Here is a 19,221-nt window from a genome sequence, read left to right on the forward strand (position 1 = left end):
TTTTAAAAATTAACTTCAAACAATAACATATAAATAGAAAAATAATTTAATTAATTTGCCCATAAAGATCCATGTACCTCCATACATATAAATATAATAAAAGTGACAGACCATGTTTCATATGTATAAATAACTCAACTTTTAGCATTAATTATATAATATATTATTCTCAAATCTTTTATTAAAACACATTATTTTATCATTTTTCACATTAACCAGTTAGAAATCAATGTTATTGCAAACAGATTTCTCTCTCTTAGTAATTTTATCTTTTCAATCATATCCTGTCTTGATCCTATGTTAACAATTATCAGCACTAAATCTATTCAAAAAAATGTTTTACATTGTTAAATCTTTCAGCATTTTTTACAGTAAATAATTTTTCTTATTTTTTTACCTCGTTAAACCTAAATCATTCACGAGTCGCGTTTTGTTTTCTTACCACCGAATGAATAATATTTGCTAATAACGAAAACTACATGTACCGAAAGCTACCTATGAATGGCAAATAAACAATTACAAAGCATAGGGTAAGTGATAAAAATAAGTCTCCTTCAAAAGAATATGTTGCAATTGTAAGATGAAAAGTAATTTATGCACGCATGCTTATCATGCTATCCTTTTTCTTGCAAAATAAGGGAAAAAAAAAACAAGAACAGAGAAAAATATTTTTTTTTTTTAAAAAAAAGTTAGCATAAGACATCATTTTCTCCTCCTACAACTAATAATAGCCTCCCCCTTTTTGGATTCCTTGGAACTCACGAAAAGCAGTTTTTTCTTTTTCAAAAGCCTACATTCTTCAACAACCCTCTAAAACACCACCCATGTGAAGTACAGAAAAAGACAGATTCATGACACCATCATTTAAATGATGCTTACATGTTACACTTGGAGTATCTCACAAAACAACATCATCTGATATACATTCTGTACGCTACCATTGCAATGCAGTTTTGTGTTAATAGGATACAAACCTCTTCCCCAACAATATTTTATACCAGTCTCATTTTGTACATTTGGTGTTTCTGACCCACCCAAGTTAGGTCTGATTCATTGACTTCCTCCAAACAGTAACTGAAGTGTAATTGCTTACTGAAAACCAATTCCAACTTTGTTACCTGACTCTCAACAAGGCTATGAGTAAAACAATCAATACCATTCCGCTTGGGCTGGAAACTGATGGAGAACCAGAAAAATGAACTCTTTGAGCCTGGTCCCTGTCAAATACAAACAAGTGAAAGCTAATCAGGAAATAAAATTAAACCTTTTTTTTTTTTCCACAAAACGGATTTCTTTTAGCTATTTATGGGCACAAATTATTTTTATGAGGTTTCTGTTACTTGTTAACCATTGTCACAAACCGTATAACTGCAAGCAGAGTAAACAAAAAGAAGCAGCAGACGATGTGACTGCATTTCTGTCATCATACTTCTGTAAAGGTGAAAGCAAGCCACAATATATGGCGTTCTCGGGCATAAGAACTTCAGATTGATCTATCTCTGGATTGACAACATTCACGTATACTTCTTGACCCAGGTACCATGAGTTGAGATTATCTGCCCGAAGATTCCAAATGCCAGCATTGTCCAGAGAAACTAAGATTGCTGTCCAAGCTCCAGGAAAGACCTATAGTCAGCTAGGCAAGAGAAAGAGAGTAGAAAAGTAAGAGTTGGTTCAAATGTATCGTAGAAAGTTCATTTCCACCGTGCATGAATGTACATACTCGTGCAACTATTTTTATAAACCAGTACAAGAAACGTACGAAGGGAGGCCAATCTGCAACTTCTATAACGCAGATTTGGAAATCCAATATAGAAAAAGACTATCATAAAAAGAAGAGAAGATAGTAGACATCGAGACTGAAATGGGAAAAATGTAAATTGGTTGAGGCAGAAAAATACTGCCAAGTACCTTTTCTATGAAAATAATAAAGTCAGCTCTTCTATCAAGATATACCAAGTCCATTTTCACAAACCACAAAGTACTCAATGGGTCTGATAATCCATTGAGACACTCATTTTTACCATTATCTCACCTGTCAAGAGTTTCTCTAGTTGGGTTACTCGTTTTTTTTTCTTGAAAGTACTCTAGTTGGATTACTCGTAAAACAACATTCTGCGTCCTTTTCTTGTCTCAGTCTCTTGCATTCTATTATACTTTCAAAATGACAAATCTTTTAACTGGAAACTTCATTACAAGGCATGTCAGTACAACATCAAGAAGAAAAGAGCACCTGTATCGTACTCCGAGCAACTCCATCCCATTTGTTGTATGTGCCTCTACTATTCTCTGTCCACACTCCGAAGTCCATCCTACAGTCCAAATGATTAAATTTCTATTAACTCTTTCAAAGTTTCAAGTATCAAAATTAAGATTAGACATAAACAAAGCAATCAAACTAGAAGCTCACCCAACAACAAAAAATGCATAGCCATCCATGTGGTAGCTTTGAACAGTTGTAGCATTATTCTGAAAGATGATTTCCATAAAACCTTTAAAAGTTCCATTGATGAGAGACGTATCCACTTTGGGCGGTCTGTTCATCATTTTATTAGGAAAATCAACTTTGTAGACCCCAGGAATTTTGAATTGCTGGGCAAGCTTTAGGGGTGTTGAAGGTGTTAAGTATGAAATACCATTAAGAGTAGTATGCCATCTCCCATCAATAAGCTCTGCAGGCCTATTGACAATCAAATAGAAGTCTGTCACAGTAATCTGACCATACTTGAAAGATCCTTGTGGGTTTGGACGAGCAGCACCAGCAGAGATATTCCACCTATCAGTTCACCACCATAATAAAGCTGAAGTCATAGTCAGGCAACCACAACAGAACTCAAAATAGCCATGACCAAAATAAAAGGTAAACATATTCATTGATTGTCAATAGAATGAATAATATATAAAGGCAAAAATAGACACCTATCATGGTTCTGATGTACCAGAAATTCGTTTTCCTCCATGGAAATTTGGAAACTAGGAGTAATTGAAAAGAATAAAATTTTATGGCAGATATATCAGCAAACATTCAGATCCAGGGCAAATATGCCTTTTTAACTGCCTGTTGTCTTTAACAGTAGAGGATAAGAATCAGCATATAAACTTTGGAGAGAGAAAATATATAGATTATAACCTTATGGATCTCGCTTGATTCATTGAGAAAAAAATGTCCTGCTCATTGGGAGGATCAGGAAGAGGACCCGAAGCAGGCCCCTGAGAATTGGAGTAGTGCAACACAGCAACTCCAGTAGCTTTATCCCAGGCAGGTGAATTAACAAACCGAGTACTAGCAACAATGTAGTAATCAGTGCTAGCATTTTGATCCATGGTGACTAAGAATGAGTATGACTGACCCACATGAATATCCATGTTTGAATATTTCTGCTGAACTGTGTATGATCCTTCAGTCTCAACAAGAATTAGGTTATGATTTTGAATTCGGAAATTTAAGCTGGTTGAGATTCCAACATTATGAACCCGGAAGCGGTATGTTTTTCCTGTTTCAATTGAAACATTACCAATCATCAAAAGGGAAACAAGAGGCCCTGTATGAGCATATCAGCATAACCACAATAAAAGTTTCTGCAAACAGACATGAATTTGGGCAGGTCAAAACTGAACTGTCAATATATCCTTGATGAAACACCCCAAGCAGGCTTACAAAACATGTTTTGTCACCTTGCTTCCAATGAGAAATGCCCAGAAAAGGGTTTTTTAAATTTTTTCTGGACATGAATAACTCAAAACAATTTCCAACTACTTTTGTTTTTTCCATGAGAGATATACCTAGTGAATTCCCATAACAAAGAGAATGTGCCAATTAGCAGGTATTGTGATTCCATTTCTGCTGAACAGTGGACTCGAGCAGGTGGTGTTCAAGCTTCTAAAGAATGAAAGAACAGTATTTCTCATTGTTGGGAAGTTCAATGTATGTGTCAAGTAGAGTAAAGGGTATATTAGTAATGTACTCTTCGCATTGTAATTCAGTGTATTTTTTTTTATTGCACATAAATACTGTATCTATAGGATCTAATATTCAATAAAACCCGATTTTCATTCTCCATATGATATCAGAATCCTATGTTAAGAAACTTTAGACTCTTTACAAATCTTATCCAGTCTTCATTGCTGAAATAAGAAAACTCTAAAAAGGGCCAGCCTTTGTAGCCGGCCACTACACCAACCACCATCACCACTGGCAATTATAGGTGGAAAACAACCAGTTAGCTGCCACCAAAGGAACCCTAAAAGGGGCCAGCCTTTGTAGCCGGCCACTACACCAACCACCATCCCCACCGACCTTCATAGCTGGAAAACAACCAGTTAGCTGCCACCAAAGGAAACCAGGCAGCTGACACTAGCAGCTGCCCACCAGCAGAGGCACCTCACCAGCAGCTGCACAACTATACTCCTCCAGTCAGACAGCCAAGTGCCCACCTACACAGCCACCTGCAATTGTGCAGACCAACCAACTGTGGATTACATCTTGAGGTCTACGCCAATGCCAAGTATGCCGGATCCTTAGTCAACAAGGGATCGACTACAGGGTATTGTACCTTCCTTGAGGACTAGTTACTTATAGAAGTCAGAAGCAGAATTTGGTAACCCAGTCTGCAGAGTCAAAATTCAAGATCATGGCTCAAACGCTATGAGAACTCCTACAGTTGAGGATGATCCTAGAATATTTGACAATCGAAGGGAACAGTCTTATGAGACCATACTATGACAATAAGGCAGCAATCAGTATTGTTCATAATCCAGTACAACACAACAGAACCAAGCACGTTGAAGTTGACTGACACTTCATCAAGAAAAACTGGATGATGGATTGATATGCACATCCTATATGTCCACTGTTTCATAATTCGCATATGTATTGACTAAAGGGTTGAGTAATCTTGTGTTTCAATATTCATCAGCTTGAGGAAAAGTGCTGAGAAGTGTAATGTATGTATTAAATAGGGTAAACGGCGCATTAGTAATATACCATTCTCATTATAATTAAGTGTATTTCCTTTTATTGCACATATAACCTATATCATAAGGCGCTAATATTCAATAAAATGTATACTTCATTCTCCACATTCTTATCCCTCTAGCTATATTTTTGGGTTATAAGAAGAAACAAACTACAGAGATTTTAAGATATTATTTCTCCTTTTTACAGAATCTTTATTTTGTTCAAGGGTCATCCTCTCACCAATGAATGGGTAGGAGACCCATTAGATTTGACAAAAGGTATGACAAAAATATTGGCTCAGTTTAAAAACTGTGACTAGAAAGATAGACTTACATGGAACACTAAGTATAACAAAGCAGAATGGTTTAGTTCTAAATGAACGTTGTTAGAATGCCAACCCATTAAGAAAGAAAGCAGCCAGAAGTACCTTACGTCGAGAGATGTTCAGAAAGAAAAAAGAAAGAGATGAGATTCCACAAGTTGGAGCTATATTATGGAATGCTAAACAAAAAACAGATATCCTATTAAAGATATGTATCATTTTAACATGTGAACATTAAATCCATCTTCTAGATACGTCCAGTGATATGCGTAACAGATTGAGTTTTAGTTTTCTGTCATTTTGAAGGCCATCATTTTTCTATAACAGAAAAGCGTATAGTTGCATATTTTTTTCTTTATATACATTGGCATCATTCAGTCACTAACAGCTCAAGGGAAACCCAACTAAGCGTTTGAGAATTCTAAGTATAGTTGTAGAAATGTGGGCTTGTATATGTAATTTGATTCCTCCAACCAAGATATGTTCCATAGATAGAAACAACCACAAACTAAAATATTTCTCGTTCCTTGCTTACCGGGTTCAACATTTATTATCTGAAAAGTAATTCCATCTGCAACAAGTGCCTCGTCATAGCGATAGGGACCAAATCCATTCATGACGACACCATCAGGAACTCCAGGGTCAATTTCATTTTCAACATCTTTTCTCAGTTTCTGCTTCCCCATAGCATTGGTCAACACCCCAGAAATCAAGAAGAAATTATCTAGAGAACAAGAAACAAGCAAATCAAAGATTCTACTGACCTTGTGACTCTTAGTATACCAGTCACTGATAAAGATGGTAATATCTCCATCAGGGAGACCAAAGGGGAGTGGAATAACATCCCTATTGTTCACAATAATTCCTCCATATCCACCTGCAGCTCTCTGGAAGTTTAAAGAAGGGAAGTAAAAGAAGCTTCCAATCTGATCTTTGACCTGAAACTGATATGTCCAGTTCCAACCGGCAGGAATCGGACAATTAGTTCCTGAAACACCATCTTGCCAGGAGTTTTTCCTTTGTTGTATGCCATTCCTACATTAATGGCAGAACTGTTAGCACTAATGTATTTCATCATTCTTTCCATATACAGTTTGACCTTGACGTTAGACATATGTTGTACCATGTGAGAAGCAAAGGTTCATCAAGATCATTCTTGACATTAATGACGACATTCCAATTTGTTGTAATGTTCAGAATTGGTCCTGGGAACTGCCCATTAATCCCAATCACCTAAAATGATGACATTCGAGCAAAAAAATTAAACAGAAAATTTGGCCCAACATTAAGAATGGCATTTTAGCAAAGAAAACAGGAGTAAGAGATTGAAAAATATGCCTTAGGTGGTAGAGACAATCAGCTAAACAAGAAGATGGATAAGTGCTACTTAAAAAGTTACAACAATACAGATGGTGAAACGAAGGTACATTGGTTTAGAATATGAAAACTGCATACAACATAATCGAAACACCAAAGGTTCACAAACAAAGATGGGTTCAGCAGACATATCCACATGACCATAACATGCTTCAATGCCACACATAAAGACATTGGTTAATCCATCACCTTAACCAATGATTAGTCGTGGCAGGAGTTTGGGTAAATTGAGCAACATGGAACCTGAAAATTCTGAGATTGGAGGTGGTGACATACACTGCTCCAATAATGGTATTTGAACCTCATTTTCATCACTATAACCAAAAAAAATAAACATGAAAGACCCACAAATTGGAGGAAAGTAATGCCCAAGTAGACAAGGGTATTCCTCTTTTTCATCACGCACAGTCACCTTAACCAATGATTGCATGTTCAGGGATAATTAGATTTACTATGATACTATATCATAGAAAATGACCCGAAACTTCAAGGCAGAAGCCGGCGAGCGTACAATCGCAAATTGTAAAACAATTCAAGAAAGTAGCCGCTGACTGCCATAAGCATAACCATACTCCTAACAAGCTACTGCAGATGATTAAGCGAGGGTAATCTCCATTATTTTACGATAAATTTTTTTATCAATCACTAGTATGACTACAAGTAACATTTAATTCTATTATGAACTACTAAATTCAGAGAATTGTTCCTTATAATCTTTGAAGCTCAGCAAACAGTGAAAAACTAACACAAAAGAATTGCAGAAAATAATATAGGGAAAAAATGGGAACCTGCTGTTTAACTCCAAGTGGGGATGCAGAGACATAAGACACAGTCCAGTCATAAAACACATAAGGGTCGCCTGCAAAACAACCAGTCACCAAGAAGAGCACACCCACCACAAAGAAGAAAGGAACACCATAACAGGATACACCGTAGGGCATCGGATCCCTCTCGCTCGCTCTCTCCCTCAACGGATGTGTTTTGATAATCTTATCTTTCTCTTTCTCCCGTGTAAGAACGCGTAAATGTGCCAGAGGAAAAAGAAAAAACAATCAAAGTGCTTGGCTTTTGCGAGTAAAGCGGCCGCAGTACAGTGAGGGGGAGAGAGAAAAGGCACGTGGGGAAGGGCAGAAAGGCCATGTTTGATGAATGAGCGCGTCTGAGGCTTCGAGTCCGAACTGGGTCCCAATCCCCATGGCTTTCTCTTCCATGTTCTACAGAAAATCAAGTAAATGCCACGGTGTTTCTTCAACATTTTCAAACTCATGGGCCAATTTCTTTGTCACATTCTCACAGAGCGCACAGTAAAAAGCATATGCTGACTCATTTTGACCGACAGCTTCGAAATCGGGATCTTCCCAAAAAAAGGACTCGTCGAAGACAATAAAAGATTTGGTACCCATTAGGCTATATTAGCCATGGATATAGATTCTTGAGATTGACGCCAGCTTGATCTGTACCACCATTTTCGCATCTGACTTGCTTTAAAATATCTTGACGCCTGCGCGATCAAGAACTCAAGATTACAACAAAAATGACATAAGAAATTCATATTTGATAAGCTTACTTTACTGGGTAATGGCCCGAATTGGAGTTGCACATCGAGTGTTTGACAAAAAAATCCCAGCTAGTTCATTCATGCAGTTATATTTCTACTCCAAAACGAAAACGCCAATCATAGACGTAAAACTAAAAACTTGTGTAATTTACATAACAATTTGCACTAATATTTGTTTTTTTGGTAACTCGCAATATCCTTTTTATATACTATATGCTCTCGCCGACGTAATTTCCATATTTTTTTTTTACTAATTTATATGAATATTAATAAGATCAAGTATTCTAAAAATGACTATTAAAAGTAAGAACTTATAAAAGAATTTAATTTACGTATATATATCTATATATATATATATTGAAAATGTCCATAAGTTGAATAGTCTTTATCCAACACCAGCCCATAAAATTAACACAAGTTCCTATTGAACACACAGTTACCAAGCATAGTTGGCCCGGTTCTTGCCTTAATCTGATTCGGTGCATTTTAGATTGATGGTGTGAAAATAATTTAATAATTTATTTATCTTGTTCGGTGCAATTAATAAATTTTTAATTTTATTCAAATTAACTAAATCTTAATTAATAGCTATTAAATTAAATTGTATATTTATAATGTTAGTTTATATTTATTATTAAATATTATATTACATTGTATTTTATTTTAATTAGTACTAAATATTTTTAATTAAAATTATTTAAATATTTTTATAAACTGAAAAAAAAAGACTAAATCGAGGAATATGAAGTTTTATTCACAACTTGTAAATTCATGTTCTTATTAGATAGTTAGAGTTTTAATTAAAACGTGGAATGCTTTATAATACGAGAGAGTAAAACAAGAAGAAAACGTTTTTGTTTAATTAATAAAATAATTATTATCTTAAATCAAATACGTGTGAATTTAATTTAATTATTATTTTTTAAAATTATAATAGATTCTCAAACAATACTTTATTTTACTGTATACCTACTAATTTATTTAAAAATCTCATTTACTCTCTCGAAAAATAATTTAAAATACAGTATGAGAAATGGTAATTAAATTTTCATAACTGAAAATTCATCATTAATCATAATTCTGAATATGTAGGGAATTTATATGAATTTAAACAAAAATAAATTAATAAATATAATATAATTAGCTTGGAACATGATGGGTAATGAGTATTTAAGACCGTACAAATGTTTAATAATAATGTAGAGAGAAGAAGAAGAAGAAGAAGCAAGTAGTTGAATCAAATGATACCTCATTTGAACCCTTCAATATATATATATATATATATATGTACACACACACACACACACACACAACAATTATTCACACAGACATGCCTACACTACAAATTACCAAAAATTCAATTAATTACTGAAATTATTCGTGTCAAGACAAAATCATAATCATAATCCCTCACATGCTATGTCGCTCTCTAAACCATTTTTACTTTTTATTAATTATAAGTTACTGTTAATAATAAGTGGTAATTTTTATTAGCATTTTTAGTATTAGTTGATTCGGTCTTGATGGGGCTGAGAGGGAGTAATTTTTACTTTTACCAGAGGTCAACCGCGATGGGGTAATTTCGAAAAGGAATGACATCATGATGACGATACTCTACTCGTGTTTGGATTCTCTTTTCAGACAACGATTGTTTCTTCGGTCTGCACTCTTTTCCAGTTCGGTTTTAATTTCCACTGCCAAACGTGGCCTCCCTCAAGTTCGTTAAATCATACTTTCCTCATGCCTCCTGTCTTATGTTAATCCTCTCCTCTCTCCACCGCGCAGCCCCCGCCACTTATTTCACGCTCCTACGTAGCGCGTGAAACCACTCACTAGGAAAAATTAGGACGCTACCATCCACCAGACTTTCCTAACCCTTGCCACGTGCCATACGAGCTCCACATAAATGGCCTGGGTTTCTGTTCGATTTACAATACTACTATTTGGTTCGACACGTGGTTATTTTTGATTGGTTGATGCTTACGGTGAAAAGATGATACTCATAGATGATAATAGCCAGTGTTCGAGAGAAGGGGCCCACTATCACCTCCAATAATTGATCATTCTCCTAATCCTCTCTGTACTCAGGCTGGCACCACTGTCTCCTTCTACTTCTTCTGCATTTCTCCTCCTCTCTCTTCAAAATTCTCTTAAACCCTAACCCTAAGTTTGCTCCGGGCAAAGAACAAACAACGACGGGAACAACGACAAACACTAAAAATTTGGACCCATTAAATTCTCTGCACTTTCACCTCATGCTTTAACCAGAGAAAAAAGGAGAAACATACAAAAAGCATACAAAATGCTTTCTCTGATTCATTGGGGGTTTCTTCAAATCCTTCTTGCGCTCGCAATCTCAATCGCTCCTGTAAGCTCGGAGCGGCAATCGATATACGACATCCTGCGGGAGCACGGACTTCCCATGGGCCTGCTGCCCAAGGGCGTCAAGAAGTTTGACATCAACGAAACGGGGCATTTCGAGGTCCACCTAGATCAGGCTTGCAATGCGAAGTTCGAGAGTGAATTGCATTATGATGTCAACGTTACCGGAAAACTGAGCTACGGCCAGATCGGAGCCTTGTCGGGTATCTCAGCTCAAGAGCTCTTCCTCTGGTTCCCGGTTGTGGGGATTCGGGTCGATGTACCCAGTTCTGGGCTTATTTACTTCGATGTTGGTGTCGTCTATAAGCAGTTCTCGTTGTCGTTGTTTGAGACACCCAGGGACTGTGTGGCCGTCGGGCGTTCCTGGTCGGATCATGATATTCGGGATGGCAAGTTGTTAGCTGAAGCAGTATCTAAGGTTTGATTCGTGCTTACTTTTATAGTTACATACGTTCTTAATTTTTATTGATCATAAAATCTTTTTAATCTGACGTCTTTAATCTCCTCTTAAATAATTGCTTAGAAAAGAACGTTAGAAGATTTTGGTTTTGTTTTGCTTTGCTTTTATTTATTTATTTGAGATTCCACTATTTTTTCTCTGTAGTACTTCAATTTTTTCTTTTGCTCTCTAACATGATGTAAAATTAGTGAGCTCAAGATAATTGATGTCCGAGTGGCACATCTCTTCAAATTATATTATCCAATGTTAATATCAGATGGGTCTGTAACTAACTCACCAGAAATATATGTTTTACGTGCAGAGTCAATCTGGGAAGCTGCGGTATCAACTTGTTCAGGAAAATTTTGCAAGGGATGTGCTGTAGATTTTTCAGGAAGTTTCTTTATAAATTGCACAATAGCTCAATCAGCTGGTCATGGGTTCTTCGGTTCTCCCCTGTAAATGTCATCTGAGAGTATGCTTTAGCAGGTCCTATGCTTCCGTCCTGTGTGCTTTGCTTGCATTTTCCTTTTTCCATATAGTGCTGAATCTGGGAACTTATCAAGTCATGCTCCTGTCTACATGAGAATGGCCGGTTAATTCAATTTATAGGAATATTAGATGAGGCATCAATGGTATGGTCAATTATGCCTGGCCTAAAGAAGTCAGAAGAGAGAGGAGCATTCAGTCGAGATGATTACAGGTGATAAATCTTCAATATTTCATTCCATATGTTAAATTTATTGTATTATGAGTATAAACACGGGTGCTGTATCAAGTTTTTTTCTCTTTGTAGCATAAGTTTTACATTGGTGAGAGGCATATACCTTCCTTGAATCATGATATAAAATTTCAATAATAAAAGCTCTCTGCCTATTTTTCATATTCCTTTCTTTCAGCTTTCTTCGATCTTGGCCTTTATATGCCGTAATCTCTATTTCCTTTAAATCTTCTGATTCTCCTGTATGTATCCTGTTTTTGTTTAAAATTTGTAATGTGCTATATATCCTATGCAATGGGTGCATCGAAGAGAATGAATAATTAGAGACAATTTTTCTTGTATGGAAAGCATATCTTTTTCTCATTGAGGGACTTATATTTATATTGTTGTGCCCAGGTGTAAACCTTGATGGACTCTGTTTCTGTTGTCAGGGAGTTTGAACAGAGGGTTTGTGTGGTGATGAATATAAAAGTATATTACTTTCTCAGATTTTTTTGTCTATCAAACCATCCACTGGGAGAATTTCTTTTCCCCCGGGCTTAAGCTTTTACATATGAGAGAGGGGATGGTGTTGTGAGTTGTTGCTTGGGCAGATTACCAACTTTTCAGGTGTCCATTCAACTGATTAGTAAGCGCACTGCTTATTTTTCTAGTATGCATTCAAACGGTCGCACGTTGATGTCTCCTTGTAGGATAGCATTCACTCTGTACAAAAATATCTATAATTACGAGTCAATATTTCAGTTTAAACCGACTGCAGCGTGCTAGTATACCTAAGTTCTGCCTCACGGAGATCTATGCTATTTATCTTGAAGTTTGTGTAATTCATAGCACTTCCTCCGTTGAGCTTATCTTTTTAATCATTCTTTCCCCATGACAAAAGGTGACAACTACTCTAGAAAGCTTTGTTCACTTTGTATGGAAGTGCTGCAAATTTAGGCATGTACAAGAATACATACTAGTCTATTTGTTGGTGTACTATCAGGTTTTAGGTCCTTCAATATCAGATATTTTCGTTGCACCACATTACGGATATGTTTTCTTTTGGATGATACCCTGCCTAAATTGCCCAATGAAAAGACAAGTTTTTTTCCATTTATCAAGTAAGGTCCAAAGGGCTTAGGAAAATGCGGTCCCCCCGGTTTCTGACTTTAGATAGACACTGCTTCTTCCGTCTCTTTTAATACGTTTGGGTTTCTTTTCACATTGCTGGCTCACCACTCACTCTCTCCGCACAGCAGTGCACACTCCTGATGTTGGTCCATTGCTAATATTTTCTAGTGGTCACTTGTCAACCTTATTATTTTCTGGAACTCCAGGATTGGTGAATTGCAGTCACTTCTCATGAATTTTGAGCTTGCCCCATGATGCAGTTCGATTCTTTTACAGAGGGTAAAGGAAATCCTATATGAGATGGTAGTTTCGACATCATTAAATCATAACCAAAAGCAGTCTTGGTCGTACTTTCGTGTTTAGCCATAGCTTTTGCTCATTAGGCTCGTTACAGATTTAATAAGGTAATAAGCACTATCTATTATATTGTTATAGGCTTTCTTCCTGTCAGTATCCGGGTATTAGTTTGGTGGTTTGAAATGAATTGACTGCAGTAGTCTTCTCTTGTTGTCTCTTGCGTGAAGTCTTGATTGATCATACCCATCTGGCAAACATCTGCTAACATTTTCTCAATTTGTGTAAGAGACAGAGTGGCACACAAACAGCTATTGCGTATGGCATTCTTAATGGTTTTTTGGGTTAAGTGCACGTGAAATGTTACTAAAATATACAGTGGCTTCTCCTTGTTTGCATCGTATTCGTATGCAATCTTGGTATTCTGAATGAAGTAGTTGAAGGTGATTTCGTTCTTATTTACCCAATGAAGGGAATTTTTTTTTTTTTTTTAATTTATTTATAATTCGACACATACAAAACGTGTTCGTACTTGTTCCTGTTCTTGCATTCCTTGGCTGTGTCTCACCCTTGGAATATTCTCATGTTATGTGCTTCTATTCGGATATTTTTTGTCATCTACTCGATCAATATGAAATTTACAGTGGTTTTTTTTATATTTTATGAAAAGAACTATACAGCTAGTGTAAAGATGATAATTTGTAAGCTTTAAGCATGTAGGATAATAGTAATTTGTAGTAGAAAAGTGAATTAAAAAAAAAAAAAACTTTTTTTTACTGTAAATGAGTTTGTTGGGTGAATAATTTAAGAGGAGTGAAAAAAAAAAAAAAAAAAAAAATCAAACTGATGTTAACAATAAGCAAGTTTGGACAAGAAAGAGATGGTGTTAATTGAGTTAAAAGTAATTGTGATTATGATTATGATTATGATTATGATAAGCCAGGACAAGAAGAAACAATATTTGGTGATTAAAATAATTGAAGTTCCATTTATCCCTGTGGGGGAATATGATATTATTAATGGAGATGGGCACAGAGATCTTTGGGGTAATATTTTTTTGTCTTATTTTGATTTGGATTTCTCCTGCTTTACTGTGTGAGCTGCTGCAGAAGCACGTAACCTCTACACCAATACCAAAATCAAAGTCAGCGTCACCTTCATGTCAAACATCTTATCTCTGTCATATATATATATATATATGTATATAAAAATGGAACTGTAAATTGGTGTTAACGAATTGATTCACTACAGAGTGGATTTTAATTCCCTCTTACTTCAATCATATGTAGTAAACATAACATCTCCATGTTCAAACAAAAAATAACCATTTATATAAATATTAATAAACCATCTTTTAATTGGGTAGTTAGTAATTAATTTGAAAATTAACTATGCGCATATTTGATAATAATAAGAAAATTTCCTTTGATTAACAAATTCTAAACTAATAACTAAATTGCGTAAAAAGAAAGATGACATTATGGTCACACTTTGTATCATAGAACTCAGCATGTTAATTTTACTTTCTTTTTATAATATATTTTTTATTTTTTATTTTAAATTTCTTCTAATTTTAAAATATCTTTCGACCGTTACATTTAGATATTTAAAATTAAAAATAAATAAATAAATAAAATACACGCGGCAATTTCAAATAACATGCACGGCCTTATTGTTCGAGCTTTGTAACAAACCCATCTACCATCCGACACGGACCCTTCTTGCACTTTCACCGGCTTTCTCCTTCTTCAGTTCCCTCCCCCTTTTTTTTTTTTTTTTTAATTACAATTCCTCCCCTACTCTTCTCTTATTTCCCAAATATTCCTCAATCCTCACCCGTTACGTGTATTTGAAAAAACAACGGGGACTGTCTTGCAAAAATAACAAACTCCACTGACCTTTGAAATTACCCGCCGTCCATTTCTACTGATCAAACATGAGTCGTTGGATCTTGGTTCTTGAACGCCTTATAAAATGATCACTCTATCCCCTCCTCTCTTCAACCATCACCTCTCCTTCTTCCTCTCCACTCTTACTTTCTGGCCGGAAGCCACTACTTCCGGCGACGCTGCCGTCAATCCCCCCCCCCCCTCCCCTCCCCTCCCCTCCCCTACCACTTCTCATTCGGACTGGAATTTCCATTAGCTACTGATCGATTAAACTACCGAAATGACCACAATTCCCTTCCTCTCTTTCACTCCATTTCCTACTAAACCCAAACTCTCACTCTTCAACTTTCCTTCTCTCGCTCTCTCCTCCAAAACCAACGCTCTCCGTTTAACTTCTTCTTCCCGTGCATATTCGTTTTGTTGTCATTCGATTTCCAGGCCCGCGAGGAACGTTGTCAGTGGTGGGGGGTTGGCGTTTGCGTGCTCTACGTCGCCGTTTATCGGAAGAATCGGATCGCGTAGGAGGGAAGGCAATGGTTCTTCGCTTTCTTTTGGGATAGAACCTGGTGGCGTCACTGAAGTGGCAAAAAGTGATTCCTCTCAGGTTCTGTCTGCAATGCTTCCTTTTGTTGTTGCTGCAACTGCCATTGCTGCTCTTGCTCGCCCATCCACTTTTACTTGGTACGTTTGTTTATATGCTTTTCCCTAATTTGAAATTTTCGATTTTTTAACTTGGATTTTCGAGCTTAATTTTACTTTGAAAAAGTCAATTGGGTCAAATTATGGTTGAATTTAGTCTTTGGGTTGTTTCGATTGTTTTCCATGTTTGTTTATGTTCCTGTTTTTCTTTTTCATTTTAAAAAGTTGCTGAAAACAGTATTTTCAATTTAATACTTCTGTTTACCCTTTTTAAACATTAAAAATTATTGACTCCTGTTTCTTTTAACATCGTTTAAGTCTCTTAGTCCTTTAATAATTATTTCTTAATCAATCAAAATATTATCTCCCTTCATATATATTTGCTAAAAAGGAGTGCTTGAAACTCTAAAACAGTTACTTGCAAGCTTCGTTTTCTGTTTTTGATGGAACATTTGTGAGCTTAATTATAAATTATATCCACTAAACTTATATAAGAAGCTGTGGCTGCTAATATGTGTTTGGTTAAGGAAGACAGGGTTGTCCTGTCTTTTTCTGTTATCTAGATCTTTTACTCTCTTTTCAGTTCATCTGATACTGCTACACTATGTACATCTTCTTGTCAGCCTTCCTAGGCTCATGAATTATGTGGCATTTTTGTTTTATGAATGAACTAAGAGACTCTTGGATTTAAAAACCGTGCAGGGTGTCTAAAGAATATTATGCGCCTGCTCTTGGTGGAATCATGTTATCTATTGGAATTAAACTTTCCTTTGATGATTTTGCTCTTGCTTTAAAAAGGTACCAGCATTTGTTTTCTCGGCATTGTTCTGGTTCTTTTAACGTTTGTGTTGTTTTAATGTACATGGGTAATCTTGAATCAGTGACCAAGTTATTTCAATTTTGATCTTCTTGCAGACCTTTACCGCTAACTATTGGGTTAATCGCCCAGTATGTTCTCAAACCGGCACTTGGGATTTTAATTGCAAAGGCATTCCGAATATCGCCAATGTTCTATGCCGGTTTTGTCCTCACATCTTGTGTTGCAGGGGCTCAGTTGTCTAGCTATGCCAGTTTTTTAAGCAAAGGAGATGTGGCCGTCAGCATTCTTCTCAATAGTTGTAGCACCATTGCTTCTGTGCTCGTTACGCCTTTTTTAACAGGTCTTCTGATTGGGTCTGTTGTCCCAGTTGATGCAGTTGCCATGTCCAAGTCGATATTACAGGTAGAAGCTTGCTTAACGAGGAAAATTATGCTGAAATCATATTTGTTTTCATGGTTTATATCTAATCATTGTTGACGTTTCTTGTCAGGTTGTGCTTGTTCCAGTAGCTCTTGGCCTTGTGCTTAATACTTATGCGAAGCCAGTTGTGACATTTGTTCAACCAACCATGCCAATAGTTGCTATGATATGTACCTCCTTGTGCATTGGTAGCCCTCTTGCAATAAACCAGACTCAGATTCTGTCTGCAGAAGGACTTCAATTGATTCTTCCAGTGTTGGCATTTCATACTGTATCATTCGTTTTTGGATACTGGGTCTCCAGAATTCCAGCCCTGAGGTAATGATTTCTTTTGAAAGTTACTGATAAAGTATTATCAAGGTTTCTTGTTTGTTTTAAATTTGATGATAACAATAGAGAAGGGTAGCTTTGCATCAAAATCTTATAATTAAATGATAAACTGAAGTACTCTGGTTCACTTATCCATAAATTATATGGGCGCAAGTCTCCTTTCAGCTTGTACCCTTCATTGGAATTTAAAACTCAGACGTCTAGCTTCTAAAATAACCTAGTTCTGTTTTCTACTAAAATACCATCTATACTAGAAAATTTCAATTTTTAACAACATAAGATTCTTTTTCCTTTCAAAATTGGAGTTGAATGTAGCTCGGGACATGCCTCATGGTTCTGGAGAGAGCCATGTTTCTCCACTGGCTGAAGAGCCCCAGTAGACACTACTATCCGAATAACTTATTTAGGTTATTGATATTTCTGGACAAGGGGAAGATCGGATTAAATTAATCCCACTATCAAATGCTTTCTAATTCACCATTTGCATCCTGCAGCGTTGTCATCCTTCGTGACTCCCTTAAGAAGCGCACACATGATTGCAGTAAATCTGATGATGTTAAACAATATAGAGAACTTTATATTCTGCTACTGTCTTCCTCCTTAATAATTCGTCCCATTTATTACTTTATTGCCAAAACTTTTGAATGCAACACCTTTTTTTTTCCCAAGAATCCATTATTTTGCAAATTTCTGGTCCTCCTCCTCAACTTGAATAGGGTACCATTTGATTTCTGTAAAAGTTCACTTGAAAAATATGCATCAGTATCCAGCTTCTGTCAATTTCATTTTTCTTTCACTTGTAAATTAGAATTGATAAGGAGATTAGTCAGAGTTGTTTTGCATAACATTTGAAATTATGTGGTTAATGTTATAGGCAAGGAGAAGAAGTTAGCAGGACAATTTCGTTATGCACAGGAATGCAAAGTTCTACGATGGCAGGACTGCTTGCAACCCAGTTCCTTGGAAGTAGTCAAGCTGTTCCACCAGCATGTTCAGTGGTAGCCATGGCTATTATGGGCCTTTGTCTTGCCTCTTTTTGGGGCAGCGGATCCCGGATTAGAGACCTACCGTCACTCCTTATTCCACAAACTGGTTCTACAGTCAAGGCATAGAGCACTTGGGTATGGGCTACGATGGTGGTTTGGCAGACGAAGTTGATCAGGTAGCAAAGATAAAGTACAGAGAGATAGATGGGACCAAGGGTATAGATAGTTTCTTTTCTTTTTCTTGGTAAAAAATATAGATAATTAGGCAGTTATAGTGAGTTGAAGTGGTAGTGGTAGAAGGGCGTTGTAGTACAGGTTTAATGTAACGTTGCTACTGTATATACATATATGACAAAAAGAAAAGAATCATATATCACCTCTCTCTCTCTCTCTCTCTATCGCATTCTCTGCTAGTTTTCTTGAACTGGGGATCAAACAAATGGGCTCCAAAACTTTGTTTGGGCCACAGACATAATCGGCTGAAACCACCAAAATCCATTACAAACCGAGTGTTGTATTCTTAGCAATACAAAAAAGTGGGAAATTCACAACTGGAGTGTCGAATGTACATCAAGAGGTTAGCGGACCGCCATGCACGGTGGACCCATCACATTTTTTTGCAATGACCAGTTCGGCTGTCATAAGCTCCTGACAAGTTCAAGTCTCGTCTTTACTTAAGTAACTTTATTTTACTGGAATAATATATTATTAAGATTAATCATTGATTAATTGAAATTAGACTGTTTAATTAGTTTGTTAATCATAACTGTTTTTATCTTTTTCTTCATGCTATTGTACAAGCAGTATAAGGTTGGTGTTGCACAAAAATGAAATATAAAAAAATCTTCTTCTTCTTTTATGTTCCTAACATGGTATCAGAGCTTGTTCTTTTAATCAAATAATTTTTACCTCAGTGATTGAGCTTTAAATTTTAATTTTCAATGGCTAGAGAGCCATCAGATGATTCACAAAAC

General features: G+C 36.2%; 3 protein-coding genes across 9 annotated transcripts; 2 read left to right on the top strand and 1 right to left on the bottom strand.

Annotated features, from left to right (window-relative positions):
- Window positions 1-832: 832 nt before the first annotated feature.
- Window positions 833-8,352, bottom strand: SKS3 (SKU5 similar 3). 6 transcript variants are annotated; one of them, XR_015817797.1, is made up of 10 exons: window positions 8,224-8,350; window positions 7,445-8,157; window positions 6,403-6,512; window positions 6,044-6,314; window positions 5,815-5,953; window positions 3,131-3,494; window positions 2,411-2,776; window positions 2,234-2,312; window positions 1,430-1,636; window positions 833-1,217 (listed from the first exon to the last, which is right to left on the bottom strand). XR_015817797.1 is itself a non-coding variant. In XM_088215828.1 (10 exons), exons 2-10 carry the CDS (start codon window positions 7,595-7,597, stop codon window positions 1,150-1,152), a joined length of 1,815 nt encoding a protein of 604 aa, XP_088071954.1. In that variant the 5' UTR covers window positions 7,598-8,157; window positions 8,224-8,352; the 3' UTR covers window positions 833-1,149. The 6 variants fall into 6 exon arrangements, 5 of the variants coding, with proteins under 5 accessions (XP_088071954.1, XP_088071956.1, XP_088071955.1 ...); XM_088215828.1 differs by having other exon boundaries at window positions 1,362-1,626; window positions 8,224-8,352; XM_088215830.1 differs by having other exon boundaries at window positions 1,430-1,626; window positions 8,224-8,347.
- Window positions 8,353-10,279: 1,927 nt separating this feature from the next.
- LOC110821772 (uncharacterized) lies at window positions 10,280-13,819 on the top strand. 2 transcript variants are annotated; one of them, XR_015817798.1, is made up of 3 exons: window positions 10,280-11,014; window positions 11,358-11,738; window positions 12,153-13,819. XR_015817798.1 is itself a non-coding variant. In XM_022051718.2 (2 exons), the coding sequence occupies exons 1-2, from the start codon at window positions 10,517-10,519 to the stop codon at window positions 11,418-11,420; spliced, it is 561 nt and encodes a 186-aa protein (XP_021907410.1). In that variant the 5' UTR covers window positions 10,280-10,516; the 3' UTR covers window positions 11,421-11,918. The 2 variants fall into 2 exon arrangements, 1 of the variants encoding a protein (XP_021907410.1); XM_022051718.2 differs by lacking the exon at window positions 12,153-13,819 and having other exon boundaries at window positions 11,358-11,918.
- A 1,419-nt stretch (window positions 13,820-15,238) lies between these two features.
- Window positions 15,239-18,623, top strand: LOC110821832 (Sodium Bile acid symporter family). Its single transcript, XM_022051784.2, has 5 exons — window positions 15,239-15,733; window positions 16,394-16,489; window positions 16,607-16,913; window positions 17,002-17,249; window positions 18,136-18,623. The coding sequence occupies exons 1-5, from the start codon at window positions 15,333-15,335 to the stop codon at window positions 18,371-18,373; spliced, it is 1,290 nt and encodes a 429-aa protein (XP_021907476.1). The 5' UTR covers window positions 15,239-15,332; the 3' UTR covers window positions 18,374-18,623.
- The last annotated feature ends 598 nt before the right edge of the window (window positions 18,624-19,221 follow it).

Source organism: Carica papaya, chromosome 3 (genome assembly GCF_054855325.1).
Source record: "Carica papaya isolate Zhongbai chromosome 3, ASM5485532v1, whole genome shotgun sequence".
NCBI classification, from domain to species: Eukaryota; Viridiplantae; Streptophyta; class Magnoliopsida; order Brassicales; family Caricaceae; genus Carica; species Carica papaya.

Excerpts from the sequence above, each read along its gene's own strand:
- SKS3 (XM_088215828.1), bottom strand. The coding sequence starts at position 7,597 with ATGCCCTACGGTGTATCCTGTTATGGTGTTCCTTTCTTCTTTGTGGTG. Across the intron at positions 5,954-6,043 it reads GGTATACTAAGAGTCACAAG|AAACTGAGAAAAGATGTTGA; the intron begins GTCAGTAGAATC and ends ATGGGGAAGCAG. Across the intron at positions 1,218-1,361 it reads ACTCTGCTTGCAGTTATACG|GGACCAGGCTCAAAGAGTTC; the intron begins GTTTGTGACAAT and ends TGTATTTGACAG.
- LOC110821772 (XM_022051718.2), top strand. The coding sequence starts at position 10,517 with ATGCTTTCTCTGATTCATTGGGGGTTTCTTCAAATCCTTCTTGCGCTC. Across the intron at positions 11,015-11,357 it reads TAGCTGAAGCAGTATCTAAG|AGTCAATCTGGGAAGCTGCG; the intron begins GTTTGATTCGTG and ends TTTTACGTGCAG.
- LOC110821832 (XM_022051784.2), top strand. The coding sequence starts at position 15,333 with ATGACCACAATTCCCTTCCTCTCTTTCACTCCATTTCCTACTAAACCC. Across the intron at positions 16,914-17,001 it reads TGTCCAAGTCGATATTACAG|GTTGTGCTTGTTCCAGTAGC; the intron begins GTAGAAGCTTGC and ends GTTTCTTGTCAG. Across the intron at positions 17,250-18,135 it reads TCCAGAATTCCAGCCCTGAG|GCAAGGAGAAGAAGTTAGCA; the intron begins GTAATGATTTCT and ends TTAATGTTATAG.